General features: G+C 45.1%; 2 protein-coding genes across 2 annotated transcripts in view; both read left to right on the forward strand.

Annotated features, from left to right (window-relative positions):
- Window positions 1-20,787, forward strand: part of LOC143357033 (L-lactate dehydrogenase) — a 234,350-nt gene that overhangs the window by 56,099 nt on the left and 157,464 nt on the right. The gene's annotated exons all lie outside the window — the stretch shown is intronic.
- Best2 (bestrophin family protein) overlaps window positions 1-20,787 on the forward strand; it is a 76,481-nt gene that overhangs the window by 47,209 nt on the left and 8,485 nt on the right. The window contains exon 5 of the mRNA XM_076793145.1: window positions 17,171-17,409. Coding sequence (XP_076649260.1) covers window positions 17,171-17,409 — 239 coding nt within the window. The remainder of the gene's footprint in view (window positions 1-17,170; window positions 17,410-20,787) is intronic.

Below are 20,787 nucleotides of genomic sequence, written 5' to 3' on the forward strand. Positions count from 1 at the left end.
AATTTGTCGGTCTCTGCCTGTTGAGAGCTCCCCATAGAATTCTTACGGTATCCCAGAGTCAAGTAGAAGAAGCGGTTTCCCGTAGACAGAGCATGAAAGACGGGTATCTTTTTCTCGTCGGTGGTCGGCGTCGAGGATGCGGCTGTCGACTAGAAATAGCACGGATTTTTCCAGCCCGGGTTCCGCGAATCTTCCATGAACATGAGTCCTGGAGCCTGGTCGGATCGGTAAGCAGGGGAAATAAGTGGCGGGGGGCCGGCATAAGAAAACGCGATCCGTCCGTGGAATTATCGACGCGAACACGCCGCTCGAAAGAAGCGAAACGTGCTCGGCCGAAGAAACCCTCGCGGACGATCCAAATCCGTTTGCCGGCTTCGATAAATCTCCATCAATAATTCATGCAGCGAGAAGCGAAGCGGCTCTCGCGGGACAAACAAGAGGAAAAGAAGACGAGCGGACAGTTTTTTCCGATGACGCAGGAAGCGGTTCGACGATTCGACGACCACTAACACCGACAACCGATTACTCGCGCGATCTTACGCGTCCTTCGAGGATTACGCCGAGTTTATGGCCGCCCGGGGAAAAAAGATGGCGCCCTCGGTATAGGGAACCAGGAAACGTCGAGATTTATAAGGACTCTGATCCTTCTTTTGCAAGGGGAACTCATTTTGTTTGGCATTTAATGGCATGGGGCGATTGTGCTCATTTTTGTGCGATTCAGAATTGCTTATTGGGGGATGGAGTTGTTCGGTAGTGGGCACACTTGATCGTACATTTTCAGAAATTAATCTCGTCATTTTCAGACTGCGTGTCGACAGGCTTTTGCAACCAAACGATTAAATAAGAAGTTATCTTTTCGCTTCAGCTAGCACAGAAATTAAAATAACTGTTTCGTGCAACAATGAAAATGCGAAAACCTGTACAAACACTGCCACTGTAATTGCAACAATTTAACACACGTCTATATATATTCATACTAAAATCGCCTCGCGAATTTATTGGTCGTTCCGATGCAGTCTCCGCTATTTCTGGTCCTGACAACATGCTAATCCGATCCTGACGTCAATCTTGTTATTTCTTCCGCTAAAATGTCACGGGGAATTTCGAAAATTCCCGGGTTTCTTGTACCCGCGAGAGACACATTGTTGCCAAAAAAAAAAAAACGTGAAACGACGAAACTGGGTTGCCATTAGGTTTCACGGCAATGTTGGTTTTATGTAAAGCTTACGGCATTCTATTTATAGTCTTCCCTGTAGATGTTTGCCTAAGAGTTTCGTGCCGAACTTGACCACGTTCGATCGCGCAGCTGCTCGTGGAGTACAGCTCGCGATAAGTATTCCGCGCGTAACAGCCGACGAAAGCCCCCGTGCGCGGCAGATTTTCGAGCGCTTAAGTTGCAAACGATTCTATTTACGTTGCATCGCGAACCGTAGAACCGTTATGTGGTCGTTGGCTTTCGCGGATGCAAATCGCGGAATTCGGCCTCGCGGGAAACATTTCCCGCGGCATCGGCGGAACGTGTTCCGCGGATTCCGCGCGGACGACAACCGGGAACGATGAAATTACCCGCACAATTTTAGAACGTTACGTTGTTTGTTGTTGTCGGCGACGGGGCCGTGTTCGATGCCACGAGCCGAACAGATTGGAATTCATTGAAATCGGCGAGACACGATTCCGCGAATGTTGCACTTCAAGTTGTTATCGAGGTTTTGATTTATTTCTGGAGGGGGGGCTGAAGATCTGACGGATTCTCTCGTGATCTAAGGTTGCCGAGTGGTCGTCGAAGCTGGTTGAGTCACTCGGCGAAGTCGTAATTCGCACACGGATTTTATTACGAAAACGGACTGGTTATTTCTTGGAATTAATTTGCACAAGTTTCAGTTTGCACAGAGATCCACGGTCCGGTAATTAGGCGATTTTTTTAAAATTGGGTTTATATTGTAGGAGGTGGACGAATTTTGTTACTCGGATTTCTGGGGTAAATATTTTCCAAGGGTGGGCAAATTTTATTTTCTGAAATATCGTCTGCGAGGTATTTGGCGAAGTTGTAATTTGATCAGGTGAGTTTTTAATTGGGTTTATATTGTAGAAGGTGAACAAATTTTATTGCTCGGTTTTTTAGGGTAAATATTTTATAAGGGTGGGCAAATTTTATTTTCTGAAATATCCTCTGTGAGGCATTTGGCGAAGTTGTAATGTGATCAGGTGAGTTTTTAATTGGGTTTATATTGTAGGAGGTGGACAAATTTTATCGCTCGGTTTTTTAGGGTAAACATTTCATAAGGGTGGAGAAATCTTATTTTTTAAAATATCGTTCTCTATGGCGCTCTTGGCAAAGTTGTAATATTAAGTGATTTTTTAATTCAGTTTATATTGTAGGAGATGGACGAATTTTGTTACTCGGATTTCTGGGGTAAATATTTTCTAAGGGTGGGCAAATTTTATTTTTTTAAAATATCGTCTGTGAGGCATTTGGCAAAGTTGTAATGTAATCAGGTGAGTTTTTAATTGGGTTTATATTGTAGGAGGTGTACAAATTTTATTGCTCGGTTTTTTAGGGTAAATATTTTATAAGGGTGGACTTTATATTGTAGCAGATGGACGAATTTTGTTACTCGGATTTCTGGGGTAAATATTTTCCAAGGGTGGGCAAATTTTATTTTCTGAAATATCGTCTGCAAGGCATTTGGCGAAGTTATAATGTAATCAGGTGAGTTTTTAATTGGGTTTATATTGTAGGAGATGGGTGAATTTTGTTACTCGGATTTCTGGGGTAAATATTTTCTAGGGGTGGGTAGATTTTATTTTTTAAAATATCGTTCTCTACGACTCCTCCGGCAAAGTTGTAATCCTAAGCGATTTTTTAATTGGATTTGTACGTGGACAAAAGTTCCTCGGTATAGTGGGGTTCTATAGATGATATTATTCAGGGGTAGGACAAATTTTATTTTTTGAAATAAATTCTCTAGAAACATGTAGCAGATCAATTTTTTAGGGGATGGAATATGTTTCCATCCGTCGGAATGATCGCTCAAAAATGCAGATCCTACAGAGGAGAAATAATTCAGTTGAAGGGACACCTTTCCAGTACGAAGCTCGAAAGAAATCGACTTGTGCACGGCCATAATCGCGATCGCCGGAACGTTCTCGAACGGGGAATGTTCTCGTTTGTGTTCCGGCGAGCGTGGCAGACGAAGAAGAAACCGGTGGCGCCGTGCTAACGGTGAAAATCAATGGCGGCGATGACAGATCTTGATGACCGTCGAACGAAACCGGCGGGGTCCGGTAATAGGATGCCGAGGACGCACGGTGATTATGTTATCAATAATAATTAGTCGGACTCGCTATAATTACCGTCGGTTATTTCTGCGCTAGCCTGAGTCAAAAGACGGAGACTCTCTTTAGAAGGACAGAGATCGTCTCCGGCGAGAGAGACGGTAAAAGACAGAGATCCAGAGATCCGCTCGGTGGAGAGGAGATGGAAGAGAGGTACGATCGGGGGAAACGAGAGGAGACGAAGGGGACGAACAGGTAGTCAGAAGAAGCTCGTTGGTACCGGCTCCGGGAATAGATGGTAAACTGCATGCCACGGCCGAGCAAAACGAGCGGAACGAAAAGGAAAGGGATGAGGAACTGGCGCTGGCGCTCCGCGTTTTCTAAGCGCCTCTCGGCGAGCCGCTCGTACGGGGAAATTACCCGGACGCACGTGAAAATCGTCCGGCGGCGCGAGTCCGACCGGTCGATTTCCAACGGCCACCCAGCGCTCGGTAATTACTCGTTTTCCAGGTCCCCGGAGAGGAATTTGTACGCCTCGCGGAACTCGGTGCTCCCGTTCCTGCGTTTCGGTCCGCGACGCTCGCCGATCGACCCCTACGCTTCGTCTTTCCTCGTTGACCCTTAAGTGCATAGGTAAACTAAATATTAGGAACATGAACGCATACATTGGGTCCACTTACCTCATTTCTTGCTGACTTCGATTACAGCAACAATTTATTTCGGTAAACACATTAAACGTAACCTAAATATTGACAGAAGCGAATAGCTGAACTCTCAGTTCACAAATGGCACGGCTAAATATGTTAACACAAAATCCAACACCGGGGTCCTTTGCGGACCCCACTCATGCATTTCACGGTTAAACTATGCCTATCCTACTCCAAACAAGCTTCCATTCGCTTCTTTCTGCCCAATTTTGTCCATTAGGGGTACCCACAAGCAATCAATTGTTTGCAAAGAATTTGTTTTGCCTTCAGTTCTGCACCGATCGTTCGGAAACACGTATTCTTTTACAGTTTTCGGTAAAGCAGTCTGTGTTCAAAATATCCTGAAAAGTATCATTTGTTTTAAAACCCTGTAATAAGATGGCGGCGTCCGTACCTTCCGAGGATCATGTTCGTCATCGCATACATTTTTCATTTTCATGCGGGATTTAACGCAACGGTGACAACAAAGAAAATTTGCGACGTTTATGGAGATGAAGGTCAACAAGTGTCAACGTTGGTTCAGAAGGTTTGCTCTGACAGGCCTCGAAGTGGACGACCAGTTGAATTTGATAATGACAGCCTAACATCTCTAGTGGAAGCTGATCCGAAATTAAGTATACAAGAATTGTCGAGAAGCCTTGGGTACACGTGGTCAACTATACAAAGGCACCTACGCGAAATGGGAATGGCATATAGGCAAGGAATATGGGTGCCGCGTCAATTATCTGAGACCAACGAGAATATTCGTCGATCAGTTTGCACTTGATTGCTATCCAGATTTCGTAGAGATCCATCTCTTAGCAGAATCGTTACCGGAGATGAAAAATGGATTCTTTATGGTAACCATAAAATCAAACCTCAATGTCAACCCCTGAACTTAGCTTATCACTTAGAAAGGTGTTCATTTGGTGAGACTGTCGTGGCATGATTCACTTTGAGTTGTTGAAACCTGGAGAAGGGGACTCGAAGAGTATTCTCAAAGAGGAACGCATCGGCGCGGCGGCGCCACGACGCGCAATTAGGCGAAAGCATCCGTCGACCTAGCTGGTTCTAATGAAATCCGCCGCTCTCGAAACGGTGACGCGTTGGCACCGGATCGAGAGGATCGAAAAGAAGCAAAGGATCAGCGGCGTGTCGGGCCGAGATCTACATACAGCTGGCGGCCGGTTGTATAGGCCACGAGTACACGGGTCTGCGTTTAAATATAGCCAGACGCAATGGGAGCCATAATCTATCTCTGGCTGCAGGTGGTGATTGGCTAGACTAGCGGGTATCAGGTCGCGCGATAGATGCGAGGGGCCGGGAGAGCGGGTAAGCGAGCCATCATCATCATTATCCCCAAGATCGTGGTCGTCATCGTCGTCGTTCCCGTCCTCGTCGAGACGCGGGACCAGAGCAAGAAACTCGAAAACCCGTTTCCTCTTCGTACGCTTCTTCTTCTTCTTCTTCTTCTTCGTCAATCAGCTTCTATGTCTCCTAGTGGGTCGTCGATGTGTCGGTGTCGAGTTATGCGAACGTTCCACACGCTCGTCTGTCTTCGCTCGACCGTAATACAACGACGTGCACGCTCGCGCACGCGCTACCTATATTTAGCGCGAATTATTGTCCAGACCGCGGAGAGGTTTCTCCGCTATTATGTCGAACGATCCGGCCACGATCCGCAAGAAAATAATTACACACGGACACGCTCGTCCCGGCGTGCAACGCGCGATCCAGCCGCCGAGGATCCAGGGATCCGCGGAATTTCGAGGGGCGCCGACGCGCGTGCAGAATCGCCGATTGCGGAGCGGGGCCGGAAGTATGCGGATTTCTTGCGAACGGGGCTTCAGAAAATCGTGATATTTTTAGAGAAGGTAGGGGAACATATCTGCAACATAATCCTATTTTTTGTTTCCGTCATACCGTTGTTATAGGGGTGAAATTAATTCTTGAAGGGGTGCCATGTCGTCTGTTTGGTTATATGACACAGACGCTAGGGGGCATGTTTAATTAAAATTTAAGGATATAGACAATTTTATTTTTGTTTCTAATTTTCTGGTGGGTGGACTACTTGATCCTTAACATAATCCTATTTTTTGTTTCTGTTATACCGTTGTTATAGGGGTGAAATTAATTCTTGAAGGGGTGCCATGTCGTCTGTTTGGTTATATGACACAGACGCTAGGGGGCATGTTTAATTAAAATTTAAGGACATAGACAATTTTATTTTTGTTTCTAATTTTCTGGTGGGTGGACTACTTCATCCTTAACATAATCCTATTTTTTGTTTCTGTTATACCGTTGTTATAGGGGTGAAATTAATTCTTAAAAGGGTGCCATGTCGTCTGTTTGGTTATATGACACAGACGCTAGGGGGCATGTTTAATTAAAATTTACGGACATAGACAATTTTGTTTTTGTTTCTAATTTTCCGGTAGGTAGAGTACTTAGTCCTTAACATAATCCTATTTTTTGTTTCCGTCATACCGTTGTTATCGGGGTGAAATTAATTCTTAAAAGGGTGCCATGTCGTCTGTTTGGTTATATGACACAGACGCTAGGGGGCATGTTTAATTAAAATTTAAGGACATAGACAATTTTGTTTTTGTTTCTAATTTTCCGGTAGGTAGAGTACTTAGTCCTTAACATAATCCTATTTTTTGTTTCCGTCATACCGTTGTTATAGGGGTGAAATTAATTCTTGAACGGGTACCATGTATGTTTGATGAAACGCATAGACGCTACGGGACATGTTTAATTAAAATTGAAGGACATAGAAAATTTTGTCTCTTCTCCACATTTTGTCCTAGTGCTTCTGAAGTTGAATTGCTCGACGTTCGAGCACGAGAAATGTTTTATCCGCAATCTCGTCCGCGCGCACGCGACGATTCGGTGAACGAATAACAAACGAGTGACACGGGAATTCAGTCACGTGAAATACCTAATAGATCGACGAACAAATGGACAGCGTATCGAAACCAGTATTCCACGATTTAATGCGGCGTCCAGATATGTATTTCCACGCCGTGGACACGTGGACCATGTACACGTCGTTCGCACCGACAGTCGATGGTTGCGTGGTTCCAGTAGGCCAGCCGCTTACTTATCCTTTTTCCTCTCGTTTCGGTTCCCTCATTTCCTTGGTGCGTACAGACAAGGTCCGACCTTCCTCAAGGTCGACCGCGACGGAGGACACGCTGCGCAAGACGTGTTTTCCAGCGTTTGAGGAACACCGTGCGTCCGCTGCGCACGGCAGCGCTCGCTTGTATCATAACTGTTCCGTGTAAAGGTCAAGGAAGACAGAACGCGTAGCGACGGGGCTAGGGTGTTCCGTTAATTTTAGAGGATCGAGCCGATCGTTTCGCGGTCGGTTTCGCCATTTTTTCCGGGATTCCCAGACGGAGGAGAGCGCAGACGACGACCTCAGTCGGTTACGTTCACCGGTAAAAATGTTAGGTAACCGGCTCGTCTCGCGAAAGTTTGCCGTTTTATCCGTTTGGATTACTTTTACCATTGTCTAGAACAGTATAGTCGCGGAAGACTAGCTTGTTGGTCTGGAACGCCCTAACTGGGCGGGGCTCCCTTGCTCTTTATCTGGGTCAAGTTAGGCTTGTGTCTCGTAGAGCAATTTGTCTGTATGCTTGGTCTAGAGCGGTCTACTTGAAGCTAACTCTCGTTACATCCTGTTAGAACCTTCGTGATAGACTGTTCATATTGTTTTCTGTGACTAGAATACCCTAAGTGGGCGTGGCTTCCTTAGTACTTAACCTCAACGATGCCAAGGGATTGCCTCAAAGGACAACCTGTCACTGCACTTGGGTTTCGAGTGAATTACTTTAATTCACACCTCGTTACATCCGATCAGAATCGTCCAAACCGCCCCAAGTGGGCGTGGCTTCGCTGCTCTCAATTTCAGCGAGGTAAATACCGTGTCTCATATATTAGTCTGTCCTTATGCTTGACTTGGAGTGTTCTAATTTAAAGTGGAATCTCATTACATCCTATCAAAAACCTGATAGAAGTCCATTTTCCTTCCCCTATTCGTCTAGAGTGCCCTGAATGGGCGTGGCTTCGCTGCCCTCCATTTAGACCAAGTCGGAACAGTGCTCCACAGTATAGTCTGCAGACTTATACTTAACTTAGAAGGATCTAGAAGTTACCGAACACCTTTGAAACCTAATAAAGTCTCAATCAAACACTTCTCATCCTCTTCCCCTTACCTGAAACACCCCAAATGGGCGTGGCTTGCGATTCTTTCTCGACTCTAAAGCTCAGATTATACTGGACTACACACACACCTTATGTACATTAATTACCAACAGTTTTGCGATCATCGTCGACAGTTCAAGTAACGTTTAAGCCTCGCTGGCGCTTCGAAGAGGCTATAATAGAAGGGGCTGGCGTTTCCAATTGATAGTGAAATCGTGGAACACTATCGTGACTATGATCGCTACACGTGCGCGCAGGTCGTCGTCCATGCGTGGGCGTGGACGTTGTCGATTTTCTCCTCTGGCAGCCGGTCGATTCACACCCAGGGCGCATCCTCGGTTGTCGCGTGTGCTCGCCATCGTTTCAACTCGCCCCGTCTAATTACGCGGGAGCATTTCCTAATCAGTACAGTTTCACCGGCGCCAGGCGTCCCGGCCGAGCGACAGCTTGGCTGCGTGTCCGGGCGCTCGCGCCAGAAGCGCGATTTCCCGAAGATCGAGCCGATCGAGCCGATCGAGCCGATCGCGCCGCGGTCAAACGCGTTTGCCAATCGCCCGGATCAACGTCCAGGGAAAACCTTCGCTGGGAAAAAACGGAAAAGAAAATATTAGACGACGTGATCCGCCTACCGATTCAACCGATCACTATCGCGCTGTGGTTGAAACGAGCCTCTGGCGATTTTTATAAATTTTTGTCGGGAAGACTATTTCAGTCAGAGAATCGAAGCATGTTGGAACGTGGAAAGGCATCCTTGAAGTATTGTGATATATTTCTTTTAGTCGCATTGTTCTTTCACCGGACGATTTGTATTTCAAGGTCTGCTACCAGGTCAATTTTAACACCGTCGGTAGTGCTCTCTTAACACTTTGACTGCCAAACTAGAAACCTGAAAAATTCCATAAAATCAAAGTAAGTTATTGAATGAAATAAAAATTGAAAGAAATTAAATGTATGATATTGAGCAGTCCTCCAACTTTTTTGCATTTTACAGACCCAATCAAATTTGGTACAATGAATATATTAACGTAAAAATTCTTTTTTAACGTAAAAAATAATTTTTTTTTAGCACTAATGGGCAGGCTAACATTTTGAAAAAAAATACACGAGATAGAGTTAACATTCCCTTGCAACTTGCCTTTGGATTCGTTCGAATATCTAGTATAGTGATCGAGAAAATCGTTTACAAAGTTAGGGGATCCTCTTCTTATGAGGAAGAACGTAGACCGGGGGGCTTCTCAGAAAATAATTTTTTTGTAGCACTAACGGGCAGGCTAAAATTTTGAAAAAAATACACGAAGTAGAGTTAACATTCCCTTGCAACATGCCTTTGGATTCGTTCGAATATATTAACGTAAAAATTCATTTTAGAACCTGGACAAATAATCCCGTCACCCACATATGACATGGCAGTCAACGTGTTAAAACTGAAGATTTGAATCTCGTGGTATCAAATTATTCATTAAATTCAAATACACAATAATTTCAGTTCATGAATGCGGTAAAATATTTTTGTTTCCGAGTAAAAAGAGTTAGATTTTGTGTTCGTGTTCTCACAGCTATGTATATGTGTATCGAAAAATTGTTGTAACTCGGTTCGAAGTCGTGCTGCAGGTCGAGTTCGAGGGTTCAAAAGGGAGTGCAGGGAAGATTCGAAACGGAGAACGATTTTTTGGTGCCGGAAAAAGGCGACTCCCCCCGCAAGGCCAGCGTTAGGCCTGCAAGTTAGGGGGGCCTGCGGACTGGTTCTCCGCGGAGGATGCTCTTCAGCGTCGTTGGCCGGCTGTCCCGCAAGGATGAGAGAGGAAGGGAGGCGAGAGAGAGAGAGATAGAGAGAGATAGAGAGAGAGAGAGAGAGGGAGAGAGAGAGAGAGAGAGAGAGAGAGAGAGAGAGAGAGAGAGAGAGAGAGAGAGAGAGAGAGAGATTGACGCGGCTGATTTTTTACCTTGGTGGCGACCTTGCCAGCCGAGCAAGGATCCTCGCGTTTATTGACCCCGGCCGAGCATTCCCGGCTTTGAGCCTGTTGCGCATCCCGAGCGGCCGCTGCCTCCGCCATCCTTCTCTGGTGTTATCTGCGCGTTCAGCTGACGATTTCGTGGAGAGGTAAACATCCTCTCCAGGAACGAGCACGCCTCCTCTTCGATTCGTCGAACCCGGTGATCCAAGCGATCTTCCTCGGATCGATCCTTTGTGCTCTGCTCTCATGTAATCAGCAGTTCTGCAATTCGAGCTGCTTCGGTAGGCCGCGGATCTCTTAGCAAATTAAAAGTTTTCCACCGCGATTGCAACAAACTGTAGTGAACTATAAATTTCTTTTAAAGATATTAGGTCGTCGTTAAATTCTAAAAATAACCCTTTCATTCCACAACCTCTTCTGACCTTTTCGGCAAAGACATCATACCGTCACTGTAAAATTTTTGCGGTTTTTCATTAAAATACTTTTCAATGGCGAATAGCATAAACATATCCACGGGCACGAACTTATGGGACGACCTAATACTTTAAAATCCCTCGAATTTTTTCACTATTTTGTGTTCCTCATCCTACTCGTGGCTCTGACCTCTCCCACCTATTGTTAGCTGCAAATTCGAAGAAATCGTTTGTTCTAAACGACGAACAACGAAGTAATGAATAGCGTGCAGCAGTTGGAACTTGATTTGGACTTGTTAATTAATCGTCCAATGCCCCCGAGGTTCATTTGTTGCGACGCTTTGTTGTTTTTGTTGGACGCGTCGTTAACGTCGACCTCGCGTAATAATTTACGCTCGCGCGATTGCAACGAGAGTGCAAATCGCCGCCGTACGGTACGCGATACTGACTTACATACCTGAGGTGCAAATGACTCGCGTCAAGGACCCCGGGCTCCTCGGGCGCGTGCTTTCGTAATTAACGCCGATTCGGATTCGTTAGCGGTTATTAACGGCGTTGGGTAACCGATGCTTCTCTCGAAACGGTGTCGATGACTTCGTCCGCTCCTCGGTGACAATTAGCGTGTATTAACGATCAATGACGAGGCCTGGGTCCGTTTAGACCCGGCGTTTCAGAGGTATCGAGCAATCGATTTAAATTAAAAATTCGGTACAGTCAGAAGATAAATCTAGGTAAAGTATCATTAATAAAATGTATTTTAAAGATTTCATGAACTTATTGACCTTGAAATGGAGCTAAATATTGCCATCTATAAAATTATAAAACATCATTTATCTTGTCGGTGTTAATAAGTATTAATAGTATTTTTATGGATGTTTTACCGTAAGGAATGTTGTGTAAAACAATTTTCCTTCGGTTTAATGTCTATGTAGTAACTCGTGGTTATAAGAAATTGCAGAACGAAGTAATGATAATAATAATAATAATAAGTTACACTGTAGCTCGTGTGTTTTTGTATAATGCAATAATAAAATACCGAAACCAATCAAAGCGGAATGTTCCGATGACCGTGATCAATAAAAACTCCTGTCCTCTATACGGCTCATCGAACTGTGAATATGTTAGTATACAAGCGCGATTGTTGCAAGACAAAGGAGAATTTACCTGCTGCGCACGCATTCGAGCTTACTGCAAGTAGAAACGGTGTGCAATGAACATACGCGCCAACCGTGTATTATTCTACTGAACAAGAATGCCTTCTACAAGTTTGCCATTTGCAATTACTGCTACGCACTGCTCGATTTCGCAAAAATTTTATTACTTTTTGTTTCCCAACCTTGGTACGCTCCTTGGTAATTTCACAATCGATCTTCCAATGATACGCGATTCATTATTGCTGAACATTGTGCTTCGTGTATAATTTTTTCCTGGTCTTAATAGTTGACCAAAAAATATGAAAAAAAACTTACACGATAGAGGAAATGTTCATTTGTTATATGCTCTTTAATTAAGTTGAATGTCTAGTATAGTGATCGAGAAAATCGCTTACAAAGTTAGGGGTTCTTTTTCTTATTAGGGAGAATGTAGACCGGGGGGCTTCTCAGAAAATAATTTTTTTGTAGCACTAACGGGCAGGCTAAAATTTTGAAAAAAATACACGAGGTAGAGTTAACATTCCCTTGCAACATGCCTTTGGATTCGTTCGAATATCTAGTATAGTGATCGAGAAAACCGCTTACAAAGTTAGGAGTTCGTTTTCTTGTGACGGAGAACGTAGACCGGGGGACTTCTCAAAAAATAATTTTTTTGCAGCACTAATGGGTAGGCTAAAATTTTGAAAAAAATACACGAGGTAGAGTTAACATTCCCTAGCAACATGCCTTTGGATTCGTTAGAATATCTAGTATAGTGATATCGAAAAAACGCTTGCATGGGGTGTTAGCTCACAAAAATGAATTGCTCGAAATTTTCCGAAAACAAGGGATATTAAAACATTGTGTAAATACTGAAAATAGTGTTGGGATCAACTAACTGTCCACGGTCCTTCAGTTAAATTCTCGTCAAGGTCGAAGCGAAGGTTGCATTTCCGAGTTTCGTTCCTCGACGGATTCACGTATTGGCGTTTCGCATGCGATATTGCACAAGAACTGCATGCAAAATATTTTCCGCGCCGAGGCAGAAGGAAATGTTCGAGCAATATCGTGCGGCACGCTCGACGCAATTGTTCCGCGGAAGAATCGAGCACACAGTTCCGATTCGATCCGTTCGACCGCAGACGTCAGACTCTTGTTTTACGTCAACGACGTCGCCGATCGGCTCGATCGCCTCCGTATGTGTTCGGTGCGTGCGACCTTGATGCAATCGTACGGTAGCATGGTTTCTGCAAGAAGAGTCTGCACGGGAGTCCGCGAATTCGTAACCGGGAGATAATTCATCGAGTGACTCGCACGCGAAAGCATAATAAAGAATGAACATCCTCCTCGAAATGGCGATCGCGTTGAAATCGACGATCGTGGTAGAGGGAATCGTTGATCAACCGATGGCAATAATTTAAAACCGAGTTATTCGATTGCGATAAGAAATTAAAAGCTGCACTATAATATTGTGGTTCCACGTAGATCGGCTCGATCGATAGCGGATCGGTTGCCGCGACCGAGTACCGTTCCGATCGATTGCCAATAAAAATGATGGAACGCCGACTAATGTTGACTCTGATTAACTCGAGAGTCGGATACGGACATGTTTATGGTAGAGCAGTTGTTTCACGCGATTAATATATTTCTGCCACGTTGGCAGACATAATTTGTCCATTCGCACATCTTCAAACACTATTCTTGGCTGCAAAATATGTTTTCGTCGAGCTATTTTCATTCGATTTTGTAGGATCCAAGGGAATGAATAAATTTCAACTCTGCAATTCGGGTCGTGATTAATAAATTTTTATCATTTTCTGGGACTCGGGGTGCTTCCCAGTCGAGGCAGTAAAATTTCGGCAAAAATAAAGAGGACTCAAATATTCGGAATAATTTCATACCGTGATGCTCGCTCTGCTCGTTTCAATATGAATGTGTCCTAAGAGGATGGAAAGGACAGCAACGACCAAGAAATCCAGCAGGCCTCCCGCGGCTCCAGGAAATATTCGTATACTCGATCGTGCCTAGCGAAACTCGGCCGACTTTCGCACGTTACACTCGCCGATTTTCGCACGAAAAATATGCGACAACGTATCCGTCCGAAACGAGATTTTCGAAAGTTCGCGTCGCCGAGGAAACGGCTCGCTTTCACGGGTTTTTACGGTTTAATCCTGTTCACTCTTCCGGTGTCGCCTTCAAACTTCCTCGAGCAATCCCCCTTTTTCCAGATTATCGTCGTGCTCGCTAGCTTGGTGATTTTTCTCCGATTTTTATTCTACGAATTGAAACGATCACCAGGGCCCCTTCCTGTCCGTAAGATCCACGGGCAGTGGCCGATCGAGCGACGATCGCCGGTTGGTCACCAGAAGCTAGCCGTATCGGCAGTTTGAACGGCAGTTTACGCTCGTCAGTTTTTACGATTAAGGTCATTACCTGAACCTGCTCGATACCGGGCGAGCATGGCCGCCGTGGAGACGGCATGTGTGCCACCATTAATAACTACATGTCGACACGTTGCGTTTCTTCGATCGGTATAGCGAGCTCTCAGACTGTTTCTTCGCGGCGGCGGCGGCTGCTTGTCGGGCGACGCGAGTTATTTCGATAACCGTTTCACGGTGGCTTCTTTTTTCTTCTCTTCGGGGCCGACCGCGCTCTAGCTCCTCGTTCACGGATACGTCTGCTCGATCCCGGTCGTTTCTAACGATCAAACAAAAAATACCGATCTCTCCCACCCCTGTCCCTTCCCACGGAGAAGAGAAACCACCGGCGTTACCGTTAGCCGATCGGATACCGATCGGTGCTCGCCGTTGTCCGGTGCCTTTTCAGATCGTTTTTACACCGACGACCGTCGTCAAACTGTCCCCAGGCGAACGAGATCCTCCTGCGTCCGCGGAGTTGCAAAATGGCCGCGTCCTTTGCCGATCATTCGCCTACGAGCGGAGAATCGCTCGCACGAAATCGTCTGATCGGAACAGGTGGAATATTTTTTTCTTCTTCTTCTTTATCGGTAGGATCGTGGCGATCTTAATGCCACGGGCTTCTAGCTGGTAGTTCGAGCTACCTTCCGGTCAAATATCAAGGTCGTGGAACGTACCGTTTAGCCGCGAAGACGACTTCACTGCGGCGCGAACGAGGATACGGCGAAGAAATCCGTGATAAGAAAAAGCGATCGTAAAATTGAAATGGAGGTTGTTAAAGAGAAATAAAATTGTCTGCGTTGCAGAGTAGGATGCGCCGAAGATGATCGTGTTTATAACTTGCGGCGTGCGTGGTAAACGTTAACACAAGAAATCGCAACTCACGGTGAACTTAGACCAGCAGGATTACTTGCACACTCAGAACAATCACTTTGAACAAACATATCGAGCGGATAATACATTTATCCACGTAATAGAGTAGAGTATACTGAAGCTAAAAACGCACGGTGATTGTTTTTTTAATCCCGGCAGCTCTGTGGTAAAAATTAATTGAGACACAGTAGCGCGGTGTGGATTTCTTTCTTAAACAATCCTCGAGTATGTCGCGTTCTGGACTTCTCAGTCTAGATATGTTTATAATAAAGATTTTTTGATGCTGAACTCTTCGGCGTACCGGTGCCAGCACACGCGAAGATTGAAACGAACAATAGTTTTGAATTTTTCCGACTGTTTTGTCCGCGCGTCGCGTACGAGATATTTACGATAGCAAATGGAGACAGCCAGCAGGCTAATAAATCTCCTAGTGCTCGGGAAGGAGTTGAGGAAGGCAGGTTCGAGCACAACTATGACGCCGGTGGAATAATCGTTTCGCGGAAACCAGCTTTCATTCATAACAGGCGTTCGAAGGATCGCTGCGAACCGAGCATCGAAGTCTCCATCATTCGCGACCCGAAACGTTCTCACAGCGTCCATAAAATGACGTAACGAACAATCTACAATATTCCACCAGATACAAACTTATAATTTACCAATTCCTGTCCACGTTTTACAGTAACCTTTCATTCCAGCGAAGTAAAAGTTCCTAGAGAGAGCCGAAGTTGCTAAAGAAGCAAAGTTTTAATAGGGGGACGTTTTACGGGAGCCGATCAGGCTTAAAGAGCATCATTGTGGCGCCCGGTGATTCCGAAATAACAGTTCCTTCGACGGAATTGCGTTTCGAGGCACCGGGGATTCTGCAATGTTGCTAATTGTCCGCTGCAACACTATCCCGCCGCCAGAAAACCTCGGACGAAAGTTACATAATGGCCACGTAACTCGAATCCTGAGCGGAAACGGGCAGCTTGGCCGAGCTGCCAGCGAATGTTTAGTTTTCTTTCGAAAATCGCCGACGATAGTTCGCGCCGTTATGGCCTCCGGGGGCTCTGCGCTGCCCGCGACGTGACGCGACGTCGTCGCGACGATGCAACGAGGACGAGCGCCGACCGAGTAATGGCGTATTCTCGGCCGCATTGTTCGCTGCAGCGCGCGATGTGCATCGTTCTCCACGTGTTCCGTGTTTACCAGACGGTCACGTGACCGGCCGCGGGCAATTACATAAGCTTCGGCTCGGAGACTAATAAATAATCGGCCTTTCTTCCTGTAATCACTGCGTCTCTCCACTCGGTTCACGACAAATCTCGGAAAATAATTCTTTTTCGACCGCTAATAGCAGACCTAAAATTTTGGAAAAAATTCAGGGGATAGAGACAATGTTCCTTTATCGTGTGCTTTTCGATTCGTTTGGATATCTTGTGTGGTTATCGAGAAAAATGATTATCAAGTTGGCCTTACGATGTTCCTAGCGTAGAGGGTAGTGTATGAGGCTTCCCAAAAAATAATTTTTTTGGACCATTAATAGGTGGTCTAAAATTTTGAAAAAAATACACGAAGTAGACCGAATGTTCCCCTTTTACGTGCTTTTCGATTCGTTTTAATATCTCGTGTAGTAATTGAGAAAATCGCTTATGAAGTTGCCATTACCATTTTTCGTAAATGAGAGGATAGAAGTCGATTGGAAATGGACTTTCGGATAAACAAGCATCATACGACGAGCAAAAATGATCAACACAATACTGAAATCGATTGTTCACGCTGATGCATCTAGTCGACACAAAAAACATGCGACCGAAATAGAAAAGCGACCGAAAGCAGCTCGCGACGATCAAAAGCGACACGTGCGCGATCCAGACAAAAAACTGAGTGCAACAGGCTGCATTTGCATTCGCGTAACGAGCGAGCAACTGCGTAGTACCGCACCGAACTCTCTACATCCTGCTGATCTACAGCTGAAGAGTCCCTAAAACCACTGATTATTACAATTTTTAATAACACTAGGTTCACTTGTGGTATCATGAAAAGAATGGTAACAATTTGGGTAGACACAGCAATGTAAAATTTAGAAAATAATAGTCACCCAATAATTCCTGGCGAACGAAATAAATTTTAAAAGGAGAAATCCTAGGAAAATTTGCTATAAGTAAAGCATATTTTGAAAACCAGGAAAAGTATAGTGTTTAAGATTGAAATGAATTGATTTTGCAGGTCTGATGATGGAGTCGGAGAAGAAGATCTTCGAGATGATGAATAAAAAGGCAGCGATGTCCAAGTACTGGATGCCGTTGGTCTGGGCGACGAACATAATCAACAGGGCCAGAAGGGAGGCCCTGATAACGAGCGACCAGGTGGTGCAGACCCTCCTCGTCGAGCTGAGCGACATCCGGAAGAGGCTTGGCGCGCTGATCGGTTACGACACCGTTTGCGTTCCTCTCGTTTACACTCAGGTGAGTATCCTGATTTCCAGCAAACCGTGCCGGCCGTATTAGTATTCCTGCCGGCGATCATTTGCGGATGTAAATATCCTTTGGAACGGTACAGCTCGCGCCGTGGGGACAAGTACCGGCCGCGATAACGAGACGTGTAAACGAATAACGAATTAACAAATCGGTGATCGCTTCTAAGAATCGCTCGGTGAACCCGTGAACCGCGTCAAATACAGGTCATCTTTCGGAATTTATTACGTGAGAACCAGACGATGCAGGATCGAAATACTTTTCGCTATGTATTCGTATACGATTCAGTATGATAGAGAAATTTTTGTTATGTACTAAACTCAGTAGTTTCTGTTACAAATGACTTTAACTGACGCGGTGTATGAAGATAGTAAAATGTTTTAGGTGAAAGTGGACGGTTATAAGAATGTGCTGAAAAACATTCTGTGATGCTGTCATAAAATCGTCGCCACCATCCATCTTGCTATAGTCAAGGGACGGACAGACAAGGTCGCTACCCTCTTCGTCTCTCAACTTTCTCAATCGTTGATTAATTCAACAAGTAATTTCCAATCGAAGATACTCGGTCCGTCATTAAAGCAAGCCATCGATCTTCCGAATCGAGATGACGCCGAGGAGTCCCATAACCATCCACTTACGGTCGTAGTGCTTGAAACGTCTTCATCGACAGCCAATTCCCATTACCCCCAGCGTGTCCCGGCAGCATTGTGCAACTTTTCAAGTGCAACGCTCGTCGAGCGTTCTGCATCCAACGAGGTGCATTTTCTAGGGAAAGCGTTATCCAGTTCGAAGGACTCGATTCATTGCGACGGAGCAGCAGTAAAACGGATCCGTTCTCGGAAAGATGTTTCGTATTCGCAATTAGCCGCCGCGCGTATATGCATTGTGCAACGCTAATTGCTCGTCAGCCAGCGTCCCTAATTGCCGGGTGCAGACGCCATCGTTTTCGAACAGCTCGCCGTGAACACGGCCGCCCCGGGTGTTTCTTTGTCTCTGTGGCCTTTCGACGACCTTTCTCTGTCGAGTCCGGCCGTGCATCCTGCCACGGGTCGTTTCGGCCCCGGCGGGTGGGTCGATGTTGACCCTGCCTGTCCGGAACTTCTGTGAGACTTGGAAATGCGTAGGTACGATCGCGAGCTTTTTGTGGAAAAACCAGTCAGTCTTCTTGTGTGGCGATTACCGGGTCTTGTGGAGTATGTATACGGCTGTTGTCGGTAATTTTTTCAGTTAAAAATATTAAAAATTGTCAGGGATATACGCTGTGGACGAGAAGTTGTTTCTTGACCTTAGTTTATACATCTTTCTGAATTTTTTGTGGAAAAACTAGTCGATGTTTTTCAATGAAACGAATCAGGTTATGTAGGGTATATATTGGACCAGTGGTAGTAATTTTTTCACTTGAAAATATTAAAAATTGAAGGAGATGTATGCTTTGGACGAAGTGTCGTTTTTGTCGGGTTCAGCATTGATCATTTTAAATTGACGCTACTTTATGCGTCTTTCTGATTTTCTTGTGAAAAAACCAACGGGCCCTTCTCTATGAAAATTACCAGGTCTTAGAGAGTACATATTCGACTATTGTTGGTAATTTTTTCACTAGAAAATATTAAAAATTGTAGGAGATACGCATCATGTTCCGAGAGCTGATTTGTTAGAAACTTTTCCTCGACCAGCGCAACTCGGTAGTGGTTCAGGCATTTTTCAGAATTTTTTGTGAACAAACCAGTGGGTGTTTTTCAATAAAATTTACCAGGTCTTGTAAAGTACATATTCGACAAGAGTCACTAATTTTTTCACTAAAAAATATTAAAAATTGTAAGAGCCACGCGCCTAGTACCGCAGTCTTCTCAAAACTGTCTCGCGGAGATCGTCGCCGCAAAATGTTTCGATCATCACAAAAATAAAAAATTCAGAACTGTTAGGTACATTAACTATGCAGTCTCAGGAGTGATTTAATTACACATTTGAGAACCGAACGAGCCACCGAATGGCATATAATTTTTGAGGGATTACGTGTCCGGTTTTCCGCGGAGAACGAGACGCGATCGATCCTCGTTCTCGGAACGCAACAGGTTTTCAAACACCGGTTAAGAATCGGCGATAAATCGCTGCCGGTGAACAACAAGTCAATCACGGCCGGGGTCCGCGATCGATCGCCGAGGAAACGTTCATTCATCGATCGGTTGCGTAATCGGTTACGAACGATGATCACGGGACGCGAAATTCAAAGGCGTCGATCGCCCGCGGATAAATACGATCGAGCGATCGTTTTCACCTCTGGGAAAATATCGAGCGTTCCATTCCTCCGACGTGTATTTAGATCGCAGACAACGGCTGAGACGGCTGGGATCGTCTCGTTAGTCAGCGTGCGTGCATCGAGACTCATTTTTATTCCCGTTGCTCGTGTTCCTCTCATAAATTAAGACCGTAAATGGAATGCCAACGGCGGTCGCGCAATTTGCGTATCGATCCGAGAGAAATACCTCGCATTCTTTCGAAAATGAACACGAGTCCAGGAGAAACGGCGATAATTGATTAGTACTTCCAACCGATTACTGCTTCGGTATTTTTAGCTCTTCTCCGCTTTGTTTCTCCGTCTGAGTTGCGGCTGGAATTTTCACTTAAAAGTAACCTGCAAAACAGGCTTTCTTTACCATTAAAATTACCTATAGAATTTAAATGATCTACTCTAGATTTTTCAGGGAACTAAAATGACTCTATTTAATTCAGCTGCTAAATTAAGAAGTATGAAGCAGAAATATTTGTACAGATTTTGCCATTATTTAGAAACAGAACAATGCCGTAACATTTCCTGTGCAATAAGAAACAACCGGCGAGCACTCGGCTCAATTTGAGATTTCCATGAGTTTAGACGTTGAAGCGTTTCGTCAAATTTGCGGACGCAAAAAGAGCAGAATTTGTTAATAGTTCTTGATTAAGAGAGCAGACGGTGGTTATTACCGCGGAGCAAGCGGCAGCTCGCGAACGTTTTATAAATTACAACAGCGAGATGGCGATAATGCGGTTTAATTACCGGCGAAACTGCGACGCTGGATTCTCTTTGTCCCACCTGGGACCTTTTACTTGGTAGCACGAGAGTGAACTTTCCGCGACAGTTCTGCCGACAACATTCCGGAGATCGTTTAGGCTACACTCTTTCGTACAAGAAATATCAAATCGGACGATCGGGTGAAAACTGTTCGATGAATGGGACTCGGCGAGATGTAGAATGCGAACGTTCGAAGGAGTGGTTAATTGATCGAGATTCAGGATGATTGGGGCAGGAAATGATTCGTGGCTTTCCAACACGTTCACTTGTCTTCGACGCTCTTGTTTCTGCAAAATTGCGAGTGGAAAAAGTTACTGGAA

The sequence above is a fragment of the Halictus rubicundus genome, chromosome 9 (assembly GCF_050948215.1).
Source record: "Halictus rubicundus isolate RS-2024b chromosome 9, iyHalRubi1_principal, whole genome shotgun sequence".
NCBI classification, from domain to species: Eukaryota; Metazoa; Arthropoda; class Insecta; order Hymenoptera; family Halictidae; genus Halictus; species Halictus rubicundus.